The sequence below is a fragment of the Labrus mixtus genome, chromosome 15, assembly GCF_963584025.1.
Source record: "Labrus mixtus chromosome 15, fLabMix1.1, whole genome shotgun sequence".
In the NCBI taxonomy this organism is placed as follows: Eukaryota; Metazoa; Chordata; class Actinopteri; order Labriformes; family Labridae; genus Labrus; species Labrus mixtus.
In genome coordinates this window covers 9,383,512-9,396,758 of record NC_083626.1, presented here as the reverse complement: position 1 = coordinate 9,396,758, position 13,247 = coordinate 9,383,512, and the positions used below count along the sequence as shown (strand labels likewise).

The following is a 13,247-nucleotide window of genomic DNA, read 5'->3' as shown; positions in this document are numbered from 1 at the left end:
CGCGTGATAAATTTCAAGGTTGAACTTAAAAATAAAACAACATTGGTGCACATTCATCTCCTGTAGAAAACTAACTAAAGAAATATTACACCAGATGTTTGTGTCTAACCCTCGGGTACGTCTTTGACTGAAAGCCGCTGATTGGAGGTGACACACCAGCCGTCAAAAACAAACGCTTTTCACACCTCACCCTGACTTCTCGAGACCTTTTCACACTTCAACTTCTTTTCATTTCAACACCTCAAAGCAGAAGATTATCTGTCGGACGTTATCTCACAATTTCAAATATCCCGTTTGGGTCAGGTGACGGGGGGGGGGGGATGATGTGTAAATATCCTTACAAAAGTTTTCCCAACAGGAGGAAACACAAAGTCTGTAAACAGTAGAAAGATGACATCATCACTCCACACTGGGAATGATGCAGAATATCACCCGCTATGTTCACACATCGACCAACATTCACACACTCTTTTTTTTACAAGGTCTGCAGTCAGTGGACAGATTTTGCTGTTTTGCATTCAACTTCCTTTCAAAAATCCCCTTTCACACATGCTCCTCCTGAAAATTTGCAGCCTGCCCCTTTACAGGGTTCCTCTTTCACACACGTCCCTCACAGCGGGAGTTCTCCATGTTGGAGGTCTGACAATGCAGGACATCTTTTAAAAAGGGACACTGCGGAAATAACAGCTTAAATCTTACAACCTATCCAAGATGGCGGACAGAGCACTGGGTCTCAGACTCTATGGTGACAGTTTTTTTTTCAGCAGCATCATCACAACGAGATCACATTAGTCGCACTCGCCCACGTGCTTGTGGCTGACAAGATTCATTCCAGATAAAGTCGGGTAATTTGCATTACACACAAGAAGTCAAAAATTCTCCAGCAACACTTATAGTATTAACAAATTAGACCGCCGCGTTTCGGCTTGTGGCCTTCATCAAGGTCCCCGATGCGTCAGACTCACTTCTACCACCCGACGTCCATGACACCATCGGACTTTGTCGTACCCACAACCACCGCTGACCTCATTCATGCACGGCCTGCTCCCGATCTCCACCTCAGCGGCGAGGAAGTGTGGACAACAGGAACGGAGAAATCCTTCCTGCATATTATCCCATATGCTCTTTTTGTAAAGCGTCTCCAGATAACACTTGTTGTGAATTGGCGCTTTACAAATGATGATTGATTGATTCAAGTCAGAACGAGGCAAAAAAAATAATAATAATTTGGATTTGTTGTAAACATTTTTTTAATTATGTATTTGCATTATACCCAGCATGGACCCTAATTCCAGGTCTCATTTTTACCAAGTGCAATTAATATGTTAAACAACAATTATCTATTTGTTGCTCTTTTTTGCACTTGAATTGCACATTTCCACACCTCCACTTTGCACTTTAATAACTTGAATTTCCATTCTGGTACGGGCTCTTGACTGATTTTATTGCACTGTTTTTATTTGGTTTTATATTTTGCTGTGTTGTCTGATTTTCCAATTCGTTTTGGTCCATGTTTTGTCCTTGTGTCTTGTCTTCTGCGTGATCCTGTTACAACGCAAATTTCCCCTAGTGGGACAATAAAAAAATCTGAATCTGAATAATTGGTGGGACCGAGAAATTAAACTAAAGAAACTTCTTTTGCTCTAATAACATAACGTGCTCATAATATTTTCCCGGAGCTCAAATGAAAGGCTTCCACTCCTCAGACCGACCCTCAGCTCCTTATTGCATGTCATCTCCTCTCTCCTTGCCTCATTATTTTTCTCTCTCTCTCTCTCTCTTCGCTCTCCTATTCCCATAAAACTGGGTAATGTAATAACTTGAGAGGAAATCCTCAGGACCGTCTTCACATCAGGCACCACAATAAAAAAAACAGCCATCAATTATTCAGCCTCTAATATCGCTCCTGGAGGAGTTTCCCCGCGGCTCCACGTTCTGTCTCTATTCACACGACTTCCTGTTGTGAGGGAAACAATTATCATTCAGCCGCTGCTCGGTTTCCGTGCCAGCGTCTCGGGGAACAGACGACACAGTGTGAAAGGCAGCTACAGTGGCGGCTGGTTATACACAATTACGCACAATGCAGCTCCAGCTGAGAGGCAGCGAGGAGGCGTGATGAAGGGCTCCCATAACATCTGTGCTCCTCGGCTGCGAATGTGCCCAGTCAGGTAAAAATAGTCCGTCTGTCTGTGTGTGTGTGTGTGAATTAACGAGGAGGGGAAGCCCGGCAGAGGAATACGATTGTGCAGGCCGGTGCCGACTGGATCGGCCGGTTTATGTGGCTGAAACTGCCAGGATTGAAATGTGTTACATAAATCAGCGAGGTTAAGATGGCAGTTAGCGGTTAGCGTTAGCAGTGGGGATCCAGGGGTCTGTACTGGTGTCTCTTAAGTTATCCGGCTTCACGAACCCTACCATAAGAGAACACCATAAGCAGTCACACGCTGCTGGTTATCAAGGCTTCCTACAAGCGGCAACCTCCGGTGTTGAAAAATTATGAAGTGACAAACCCTGCAGTTCCTCGAGGGTCCACTAGAGGCTGGCTGCAGAAGCACAGGAAGTCACATACACACCCATTCTAAAAAGCCTGTTTTTACAGCAGAGACTAACATGTTTACAGCCTGGTTCAAAAAAACCAAATAGGTGTGATTAGCTAATGTCTTGATCGACACACACTGTACGGGGGGTGAATGTTTTGATGACTCATCAGTTTTGATTTGATGAAGGATAAGAGTTATTCATAATAAGGTGTGTAGCTGACATGATTGACAGGTGGGCGCCGTGTAATGGTTTGTCAGGAGGTTTAAAACCTGCCTCAGCTCCAGCTCTCAGCCTGTCGTTAGGTTGACTGAAAGTTAGACTGAGACAGCGTTTCCAGCATGGAGACCGCCATCGATGGGACCCAGCGCCCCCTGCAGGAACACATGGGCGATGTCTCTGATGCATGGAAAGTTTATTCCCTCATTAATTACAAACGAAAGAGCTTGAGCCCAGACTTCTTGCTCGCCAGTCAGTCGATTCCAATCTGAATAAGCCACTCACAAAACAGATTTTTATTTGACCTTTCTTCAAATCACCGTTAAAGCTCTCGGGCCCCACTTTACATTTCTGAATTAAAATGCCTCCTGGTAGTCCCAAAATCCAGGATTATACCTGAAGGTGACCCAGCTTTTGTAGCCGAAGCCTTCTACCTCTCAAGTTTGGTTGTTTTACTAAATAAAAGCATCCTAATGCATACTTCCGATCTAACATAATCCCGCCTCTGACAGGGCAAATAGCTAATCACAGTTTAGCACCTGGGGTGGCCAATCGGATTCCAAAGGGGGTCCATGCTACCCCAGGCCCCCCCCCCCCAGACACGATTTGGCTCCTCAGTGTCTTGAATACATCCAAGGATGAGACTGTTTTCTGCGATTATGTGGGTCACTTTGTTAAATGTGTTGGGTCTGCATCCTGGTTAGAGGTAAATAGGCGTCAGGATTTCCTTTTCTTGTTTCATCTGGCTGCAGGGATTTGATCCGTTTCACACACACCAGAGCATTAGTGAGGTCAGACACTGATGTTGGGTGATCCGTCTCACAGGCGTTTGATGTGCCTCGGGTCAGGACTCTGTGCGGGGGGGGGGGGGGTCTTTGTCTTCAACACCAAACCAGGAAAACTGTTTTTTTTTAATGTGCATTACTTTGTGCACGACTCTAAATCGCCCGTAGGTGTGAATGTGAGTGTGTCTGGTTGTCTGTTTCTATATGTCAGCCCTGTGATTGACAGGTGACCAGTCCAGGGTGTAACCCTGCCTCTCGCCCAATGACAGCTGGGATCGGCTCCAGCCCAGGGGACATCCTCAAATTTTTCAATAAGAGAAGAAGCAATGAAAGGGGAACACTGGCGTCAAAAAATGTCACCGTGTGCTGCAGGATCGAGACGCTGTCTTTGAAGCTAGACCTCGAGCAAAAGCATCACATGTCCACATACACCGATGGTCAAAGTCTGTGCTGTGCTTCGTGGTTAAAAGGGCAGAGATCACCAAAGAGGACGAGGGGAATGTTGCAGGAAATGGTTTGAGGCATATGAGCACATTTAACCGCACCAACACCGCCAGCAGCTGCGACAAATGACACTCATGAGCAGCGAAGGATTGAGAAAACTTTCCTGCCCTCCAGCGATTCATCATCAGTGGAGCAGACCGTCCTCTGATGGAGGCAAATAAAACAATTTGGCTCCGAGCCCGAGAGAGAAGCTGTGAACGGCCTCGAGTAACCATCAAGACCCTGATGAAAGGAGTCACCACTATAAACAATCATCAACAGATTTCATTTTCCCTATAAGGTTTAAAGAGTCCGAGTGAGTTAGAAAATAAGGTCGACATGTCGCACATGTATGTTGCAGTATAGTGCTCAAGGCAGTAGTGTTTCATTTTTTATTCACTGTTATATTTCAGTTCTTCACTTCCAATTCTTCCACTCTGACTCATGCTCCTCCACTGATGCAGAACGGATCGAATGTATGTGACGACGTCCTGATGGCGTCTGATCGTGCGACTCCAAGGTGGTTAGCGTGCAGCATGAATTTAGATGATTTTCATTGGCGGTGTGTCGAAGAGAAAAACAGCAATGTTCTTAAAGTGCTGCAGTAAAAAGAAAAAACTAGGTCTCAACCGATATGCAATTTTTGGGGTCGATATTGATATTTGGGGGAGGAAAAAAAATCATCAGAATCAGCATAAAGGATAATATGCAGGAAGGATTTCCTTGCATTCCTGTTTTTCAGATTGTTAAGTCAACAATATGACTTCCCGGATTTGAAAGCACGAGAACACACTGGATGTGGAAGAACGATTTCCCAACTCTAAAACTGGGACCATCCGAGAAGCACCTGAATGCAACAATAATCCGGAACTCCACAAATCTCCTCCAGAGACACATAAGATGAAAGTAAAAAATAAAAATGTGTCTGCGTGTGTAAGACTGGTGGCCTGCCCCTTTAAATGTGACTGCCCGAAATGCTTTTTGGTAATGCTTCATGCTTAAATACAGTTTCAGGGATTTAAAGATAATCCATCTAATATTCAAATCTAATCCAGAGAGTGACCCACAAGCACAGGGAGACCGGTCCTGTGAGCAGCTCAGTGCAGAATCATTCATCATCATCATAATAATCATCATCATCATCAACACTGCTGCAGCTCCGTCGACCGTATAACGCCCCTCTGAGCAGAACAGTCAGAAAATGTTGGTGAACAAACCAACGAGACTCTGAGAGGCCCGAGGCGGCGCTCGTCTGTGAGACAATGACTCTGTGCTGAATTATGGATGTGTTTGATAATGTGAAACACTGAGGTATCATTCTGACTGAAATAAGCTGCAGCAGGTTGACTTTTAAGGAGAGGTCTGATCCTGTTCTGTACATCCATGCAAACTATTTCACATCGAATAACACCCCACCTGCTTCAAAACTGTACATGAAGCATTCAGAATTAAACAGAGACTACTCTAATGACATCACCGTGACATCATCAGGGTAATATGCTGCATTCATGTCATGTTGGACACATTGGAAAAATGTAGAAATGGTTCCATTTCCGAGATGGAAAATGCAACAACAACAGCAACTCAGAAACTTTGGAAAGAATTTGGAGCCCGCTTTGCGGTGCAAATGGTAATAACTTGCAAATTCTTTTACATCCTGCTTCAAGTACAACCTGTAGTATCTCTTATTACAGCTCTTCATTGAAGTGGCACCATGTTTCCACTGGGTGACATCTTCAGACTCGATCTGATCACGGCTGCATCGTGCTATTAAATGAAAATATTGTGTATTATGTAGATAGCTAAACAACTGAAAGATAAAACCAAATCTACAAGACATGTTGCTAAATCATTGGAAGCACGACTGGAAATTGAGTCAAGGATCTGTGGGTTTAAATCATGTTCAGCTGCTCAGCAGCACTTTGTACTGACCGACCCGCACAGCAGGTCAGTGAGGTTGTTTGTAAGCGCTGAGGAAGCCATGTAAAAAAAAATAATTTAAAAAAAATCAGTGTTTCAGTGCATGCAAATAAAATAAATCACAGGACAATTGAGCTCAGGCATGGGTGAATAATGTAGATGGATATATCTGTGAAGTAAATGTGTGAAATGAGGTAGTGTCTCCCCTCTCTGCATGGTGCATTCACTGCCCTGTATCCTGCAGGATCATCAGTCCATGAACATAACAAACTCTACTACATTCTGACTTCATAGACTCATGCATTAATATTTGGGTTATTATTTGCATTCACTGCACGTTTTGCACAACACTATAAACGCACACATGTTGCAGAAACTTGGACTATAGGGTGCAGCCTGATAATGACAAGCCCAAATGAGCAATAACGAGGCGCAGGTCTAATAAAAAATGATGCACAAATAATCATTCATGATTTCCCCCACGGTTTCTCGTGATTAAAAGAAAACAAAAGATTTAAAGGCAGGATGGCAGATTAATTCCTGTCTAGCCCTCTAACATGTCTGCAGCCTCAGCCGGTCACAGCACAGTGAGCTTCAGCAGAGCTACATGGAAACACTTCTTCACTGTTTTCCTCTCTGCTGTTTAAACCTGTAGTCATGAATGATGGAGCTGTTGCTGTCTGCGCTGCGCTGCGCTGCGCTCCCTCCGTCTGCACTGATGCATCCAAACAGTTCAACACCGGCTTACCTTCCACAGCCCACACCGACGGAAGCATCCACAGAAAATACAAGATATCCATAATCACGGTTATTCCGGGCTTTTTACCACAAAAAGGTAACGCATTCATCACGCAGCCGTCCAGCAGCAGCAGCAGGCCATTGACTGTGCACTCATACAGAGCTGCAGAGCGTCATCCTCCTCATCCTCAACAGCAGCAGCAGCAGCAGCAGTAGCAGAGAGGGGATAAAGCAGAGGAGCTGCTGCTCAGGCCAGTTTGGGCGAAACCAAGAGGAAGGGGGCGGAACAACACCGGAAAACGGTAAAACATACCGGCATCCCGCTGCACCCACCGACTGGATCCTAAATGGAGGTTCAGTCTGAAGAGGAGAATGAGGAAACTATTATTAATGAAGTATAATACGGAACTTTCATTTTTGTTTGTTCTCTTGGGAATTTCTTCTTTTGGTACTTTTTACTTCTTCTAGTCTGTAGGCCCTACTTAAAAAAAAAATGAATAGGGGAGACCGGGGGCAACAGTAACACTCACAGATTACTCAGAGTACACTCCTAACCTTTTAATACATGCACATGTAAGGGGTTTGCACGGACTTGTAGAATAGTCAACTTTGCTGCTGTGTTTGAGGCTTTATGCATGAAGTTGACTTTTTGCACATCAGGATAGAAAATCTAAACGCCCTGACTGACACACCAAGGACGTTGTCGGCCATGGGTCCTAGTTGGTGCGGTGTGTACGGCTCCTTTTTTTGGCCTATTCGACATGTTGAATCTGCGGTCGGTGAGAGGGATCTCTCTGATTGGCTGTTGGGAGGTTTCATTTCTCTCCAGCTCTCGACACAGGCTGAGGAAAGCCCCTTGACTTTTGCCCCAACTTTTTATCAGACATTATTCTCCATTAGTAGACTACCTATAATACGAGTGGTGACTGACAGCGGTGTGAAAATGGTCTCCTCGTATCATAACAAAGGACTACTGCCCCCTGCTGGCATGGAGAGTTATTTCCTCTAACGTATGAGCAGAACGTATGTGATGGTTGGCTGTCAGATGTAGTCTTTGCGGTGTGTTCAAGTGTAACTTTTTGGCCAAGACAAACGGCGACATGAGGCTTTTTTTTTTTTACCCAAGTCTGACTTTTCTTTGCACTCGCTCACATGGGAGTTGTAGCACACGTTTTATTGTTGCATAGTTTATTGCAGCTGTTGCAACTCCCTTTCTCTATTTTTGTCAGTTTAATGACAGAAGTCTTATCGGCTATTTGCAATTAACAAGGAAAGGTTTTGACTTGTGTGTTCCCGGTTTGGTGTGGGAGGTTTTGACTCGTGTGTTCCCGGTTTGGTGTGGGAGGTTTTGTCTCGTTTGTTCCCGGTTTGGTGTGGGAGGTTTTGTCTCGTGTGTTCATGGTTTGGTGTGGGAGGTTTTGTCTCGTTTGTTCCCGGATTGGTGTGGGAGGTTTTGTCTCGTTTGTTCCCGGATTGGTGTGGGAGGTTTTGTCTCGTGTGTTCCCGGTTTGGTGTGGGAGGTTTTGTCTCGTGTGTTCCCGGTTTGGTGTGGGAGGTTTTGTCTCGTGTGTTCCCGGTTTGGTGTGGGAGGTTTTGACTCGTGTGTTCATGGTTTGGTGTGTGAGGTTTTGACTCGTGTGTTCATGGTTTGGTGTGTGAGGTTTTGACTCGTGTGTTCCTGGTTTGGTGTGGGTGGTTTTGACTCGTGTGTTCATGGTTTGGTGTGGGAGGTTTTGACTCTGGCACGTCAAACACCTTTGGGATCATCTTGGAACGTTTAGCATCAGAGCTGGAGCTCCTCATTAATTCTCTGCTGGCTGAATGGGAGCAAATCCCTGCAACCACATTCAACATCTGGTGGAGAGCCTGAAACCAGAAAGCTTCTTTTTTAGCGGCACGTTAATGACAATTACGTGGGAAACAAATGTATGTACGGCTGCCATGTTTGGATGTGCATAAAGTTTTTGACTGTTTACAGTTTCTTATGTATTTTGGTGTTAAGATTTCAAAAGAGTGGAGTTTTGTGTCTTGGCTGCACTGCTGTCATGTCCACAGTAATCCTGCAGCTGACGTCTCTGAGCTATTTCATAACACAAGACTAAAGGGACGAGCGGGAGAGAGAGAGAGGAAGAGAGAGAGCTCAGTGAGGAAATAGAGCAGAAGAATATGGGCCCGACAAAAAGGAATCCAGCCTGCCTCCAGATGAGTGAGAGCTGCACAACAACAGATTAGAGGAGCCCAGGGCCTGTTCCCATGGAAACCTTTGCCCAGGGAGACGGCGATGAGAACGCAGCAGATTGTAGGTCAGACGCGCCATCAGCGATCCAATCAGATGTAATCTGTGTTGACTTGTGGGTCATAGATTGAGCAGTAAAGCTGGTGCCTCTCTGTGGCTGCTCGCACTGTCGGGGGGGTTTCAGTCCCAGCTCACAGAGAATGGCCGGCTCTGTGTAATCATTGGAAGACTGCAGAGAGGGCTCGGAGTAAATGCTGGACACATGCACGGCCTGCAAAACTGCTTTCTCTGGTTTTGTTTTCTTCTTTTCTGCTCACTTTACTCCTAGCCTGATTTTTCATGTGACAAGTTTGGGACTTTGCTGTCTTTTTTTTAGATGCAAACCCAACACATATTCATGCAATCGTGAATAAGTTAAGTCAGGGAGGGGGGAAGAAATCAGCTTCTGAAAAACCAAGCTTGGGCTCAGCTTTATGATCACAGAGCAAGTACACACAAACTTCTGCAAACTCTGCTGCAGCTGTGGACTGGACCATGTGCACTCACAGAGAGGGAGGAAGGGGGGGCTCTTGCTCCAACAAATGAATTCATCCAAAGCTAATTTTAAGTTAATGACAAAGAGTCCTCTCCTGAGTCAAGAAATGTTCTGAAATTAACTATTTATAATGATGCCATAATTAAAATATTTGACTTTTTATCGATGCTACGTGTAGTTCAACAGAATCACGATGTAAACAAAAGAGCGGCAAAGAACAGAAAACATAATTAAACAGTTTAATGATGTGCACAGAGATCATACCTGTTGCAGTGCAGACATAATGAACCTCATTACCCCCTCCCACTCGCTTGAGGTGAATTCTCCTGATTATATCCTGCTTCGTTCTCACATCAGCTCACTCAGACTTTCTCTGAAAAAAATGTCAACGAGGCTGGCCGGAGAAACACGGGATGAAGTCAGAGTGAGAAATGTGGCTTTTTCAGTTCACACATGCAGCTTAACCTGAAAGCCTCAGGAGTTTTATGTAAGTGTGACAGCATTATATCACATGTTCAGGACAAGATCAGCAAAAAGACAAGACAGGCCACTTTGTCCAAAAGGGGGCGCCAAAGGAAGAACTCATGTGAGTGTGGTTTCCCTTTTTTCCTCTCCCCCCCCCCCCCCCCCCCCCCCCCCAAATATTCAGCTGACAAAGATCCAAAAAGACGTTGAATTATTTAGAAAAAGATGGCATGGAGTAAAGGTGGAAGTTCTTCTGTTCGTATTTCTGCAACTATGTGATGTGCAAATAATTTCCCTTTTACAGACTTTGGTAGACGGTGGTCTGATTTATAAAACTAAGCATTAGGGTCTTGAAGGGCGTGCAGTGCAGCTCTCAGAAACTGGCATCTGCTACAACAGATCACATATTAATTAGAACAGATACCTCCTCACAGAGAGAAGATTTTGTATGCTTGCACATCCTCAAAAAACACGACTTCCCATAAGCCCCAGACTCTGGTGGGATAAAAGTAATGTAGGTGTAGTGGGGGAGAGTTGTTGCATGTTTGAGAGGAGAGAGAGAGAGAGAGAGAGAGAGAAAGTGTCTGTGGGGGAGGAGGTTAAATCATGTTATTACTCTCACTGACGGACAGAAGTAATGTATTTAAAAGCCGTTGTGGTATTTGGGTCACGGGAAAACTGTCCTTCAGTGTGTTTTATGTCTGAAGTCAAATTTTGACTTCATTGTTTGTTCTTACTGATGGAGGACAGAACTTTAACTTCTTTATTATGAACCTTTTTATTCCTTTAAATACAGCAGTATCTTCTGTATCTTGTGTAAATGTGTCTCTGAGTCATGACTGTCTACAGTGAGTGAGAAGCTTGAGTCCTGCCGGCTGTGTTGTTGTCAGAGCTGTGTTTACACGGACGGGACGGCCGGCTCCTGTTTTAGTCAAGGACTAGAGAAAATAGATACCAGAGTCGCTGAACAGGCTAGTCGTTGGCTCTGGATCAAGAGGAGAGGTAGTGCCTGCTCCTCAAAACATCAGCCCCAGCATCAGAGAGGGTAGAGGGAGGTAAAGCAGAAGGGGGGCGCACCTGGGACACCAGATGTTGCCTATGAGCACTTTGGAGGTGTTGTGAACCTGTCATCAAAACGCCTACAAAGGAGGGCGCCTACCTGATGACCCCAGTGAAGTTGTCACCTCCCTTCACACCCAACCTCATGTGCCCACCATGGCAACCCCCCGTGGAAACCAATAGACATGATCATCTCCACTCAGCTTATTATCTCGGGTTAATTAATGGACAGGGACCTCAAGACGGATCGTAATGTGATGAAGAAGAGGAGGGTCAGAGGATGGCATACAGCAAAGGGCAGAGGGTCAGTAAAGGACTCCAGCAGGTGGACTATTTGGGAACTCCTTTGTAAAGTAATTTGATATTTAAGTTCCTCCTTTTTGCCTGAATCACTCTCATAAATGATTTGTGCCTCTTTCAAATAATGATGTATTTCCTACAGTAGTTTGGCACCGACTCTCTCTCTAAAAACTGAAGATGGACACTTCTTACACACTCAAATAAAAGAGCATGATGAAGAGTAGTCCATGGTGAAATAAGAGTCCACAGTGCCCTCTAGTGGTCTGAGTGGGAATGAACACTGATCAATAAGGAAAAAAGTGAGAGCAGCAGGAACACTTAATTTCACACCTATGCCGTTTGGTGCAAAATGGGATTTAACCATCCTGATTTCCTGGGATCAATCTGACCCCAAATTCAATCTTTTGCCGTCAAATATGTTTTTTATTCATCAAATGGTCTGAAAATAATGGGGGTTGTTCAGTACTATGCTCTTCATGATTACAGTAAATTTGAGGTCATTTGATTGAATTATGGGTTTTTTATTGAATTTACTAACGTCTGTTGTCCTCTGGGGGAGAGAGGACAACAGACAGACAGACAGCTGGTGTATAGCAATCAGGAGGATATCACGAGGGTTAACTTTCTTAAAAAGGAGGAGAATATGTGACCTTTAAATTAACCAAAAGAAGAAAAAAAAAGGTTAAGAGACAGAGGGAGTTCTCTTGAAGAATCCTGTGAGATCTGAATAAAGTATGAATAAATGAAGACGTTTCCCTCTGATTACAAACCTCCTCACAGATTAAATAATCGCAGCCCTGATAGTGGGCAGCAGTATTACGACAGCATGAAAACAACAGACTCTCCTTTCACTGATGAATTGAAATATAAAGATGAATGTACATAAATCACAGCAGCTGTCCGTCTAAACTCCAGTGTAAAAACTCAGCAGCAACAGAATGTTTGGGTTGCCCGGCAACCGTTATTTCTTTTCACTCCGGCTCTGTAACCGTTTGGATTTGTTTTGATTCGAAATGTTATTTCGGCCATGATGAGTGGTTGGAATCTTTGTGACATCACGCGATGACATCAGAGATCAAAGGCACCAGATCTTAGTAGGGTCAGCTCAGAGAGTGAAGTCGTCTTGATGCGTCGCAGCAGCTGGATAGGAGAGACTTTAATAACCACACGGGTAGTTTAGTGCCGGTCGGTCATCATAATCGTTTTACATTTGACATTTTAGATTGGAAGATTGCAAGATTTGGACTTGAATTGATCCATAACACTACTTAATACTCAAACACAGAGGTGGTTTTAGGGTTTAGTTACTCTTTGAAGACACAGCGAATCAAAACAATGCAGAGCCCAAACGCCAATCAGAGCACGGTGCAGACATTCCCGACGCTGACGACCGAGGCTCTCCGTCCTGTCGTGGACATCTTCCTAGATAGGCTCACTTTTGATCAGTGGGTCAGTCTGGAGGACGGCTCCTACAACATGAGCACCAAAGCGTCAGTCAGGACCTTGTGTGTTGATATCGTGGAAACTTTAGCAAAACACATTTTCATGGCCTTGGAGAGGAAGGACTCTCAACAGAGTCCTCCAAAATCATCCAGATGCTCCTCAGGGTCCAGTAGCTCTCAGAAGAGCATTACAAGGAGGCAAATTCAAGACTGTCTGGGCGACACTATTTCTCTGACTCTTGCGGAGGCGATTGGTGTCAATGAGGAGATCCACTGCCGGAGCCTAGACGAGGTGACCGAGCTCGTTGTGAAAGAAGTCACAGAGAGGATGAACTCTGACTGGGTCAGGGAAGGAAAAGAACCGCAGGCCTCCAAGAAATTCATGGGGAGACTGAAAAAAATGTCTCAAAATCTTATGACAGTTCTTCATAAGTTTATGCTATTTGAGCCCAATCTTATGACAGTTCAGCCCGAGTCAAGTCTCTCGAGTAAACTCATGGCAGAGGAGGAGGAGGAGCTGGCTGAAG

At 44.7% G+C, this 13,247-nt stretch overlaps 1 protein-coding gene across 1 annotated transcript in view; it reads right to left on the bottom strand.

Moving 5' to 3' along the window:
• LOC132989927 (ephrin type-B receptor 2-like) overlaps positions 1 to 7,171 on the bottom strand; it is a 43,961-nt gene extending 36,790 nt beyond the window's left edge. Inside the window, 1 exon segment of the mRNA XM_061057871.1 lies at positions 6,694 to 7,171. Coding sequence (XP_060913854.1) covers positions 6,694 to 6,793 — 100 coding nt within the window. The 5' untranslated portion in view covers positions 6,794 to 7,171.
• Positions 7,172 to 13,247: the final 6,076 nt, after the last annotated feature.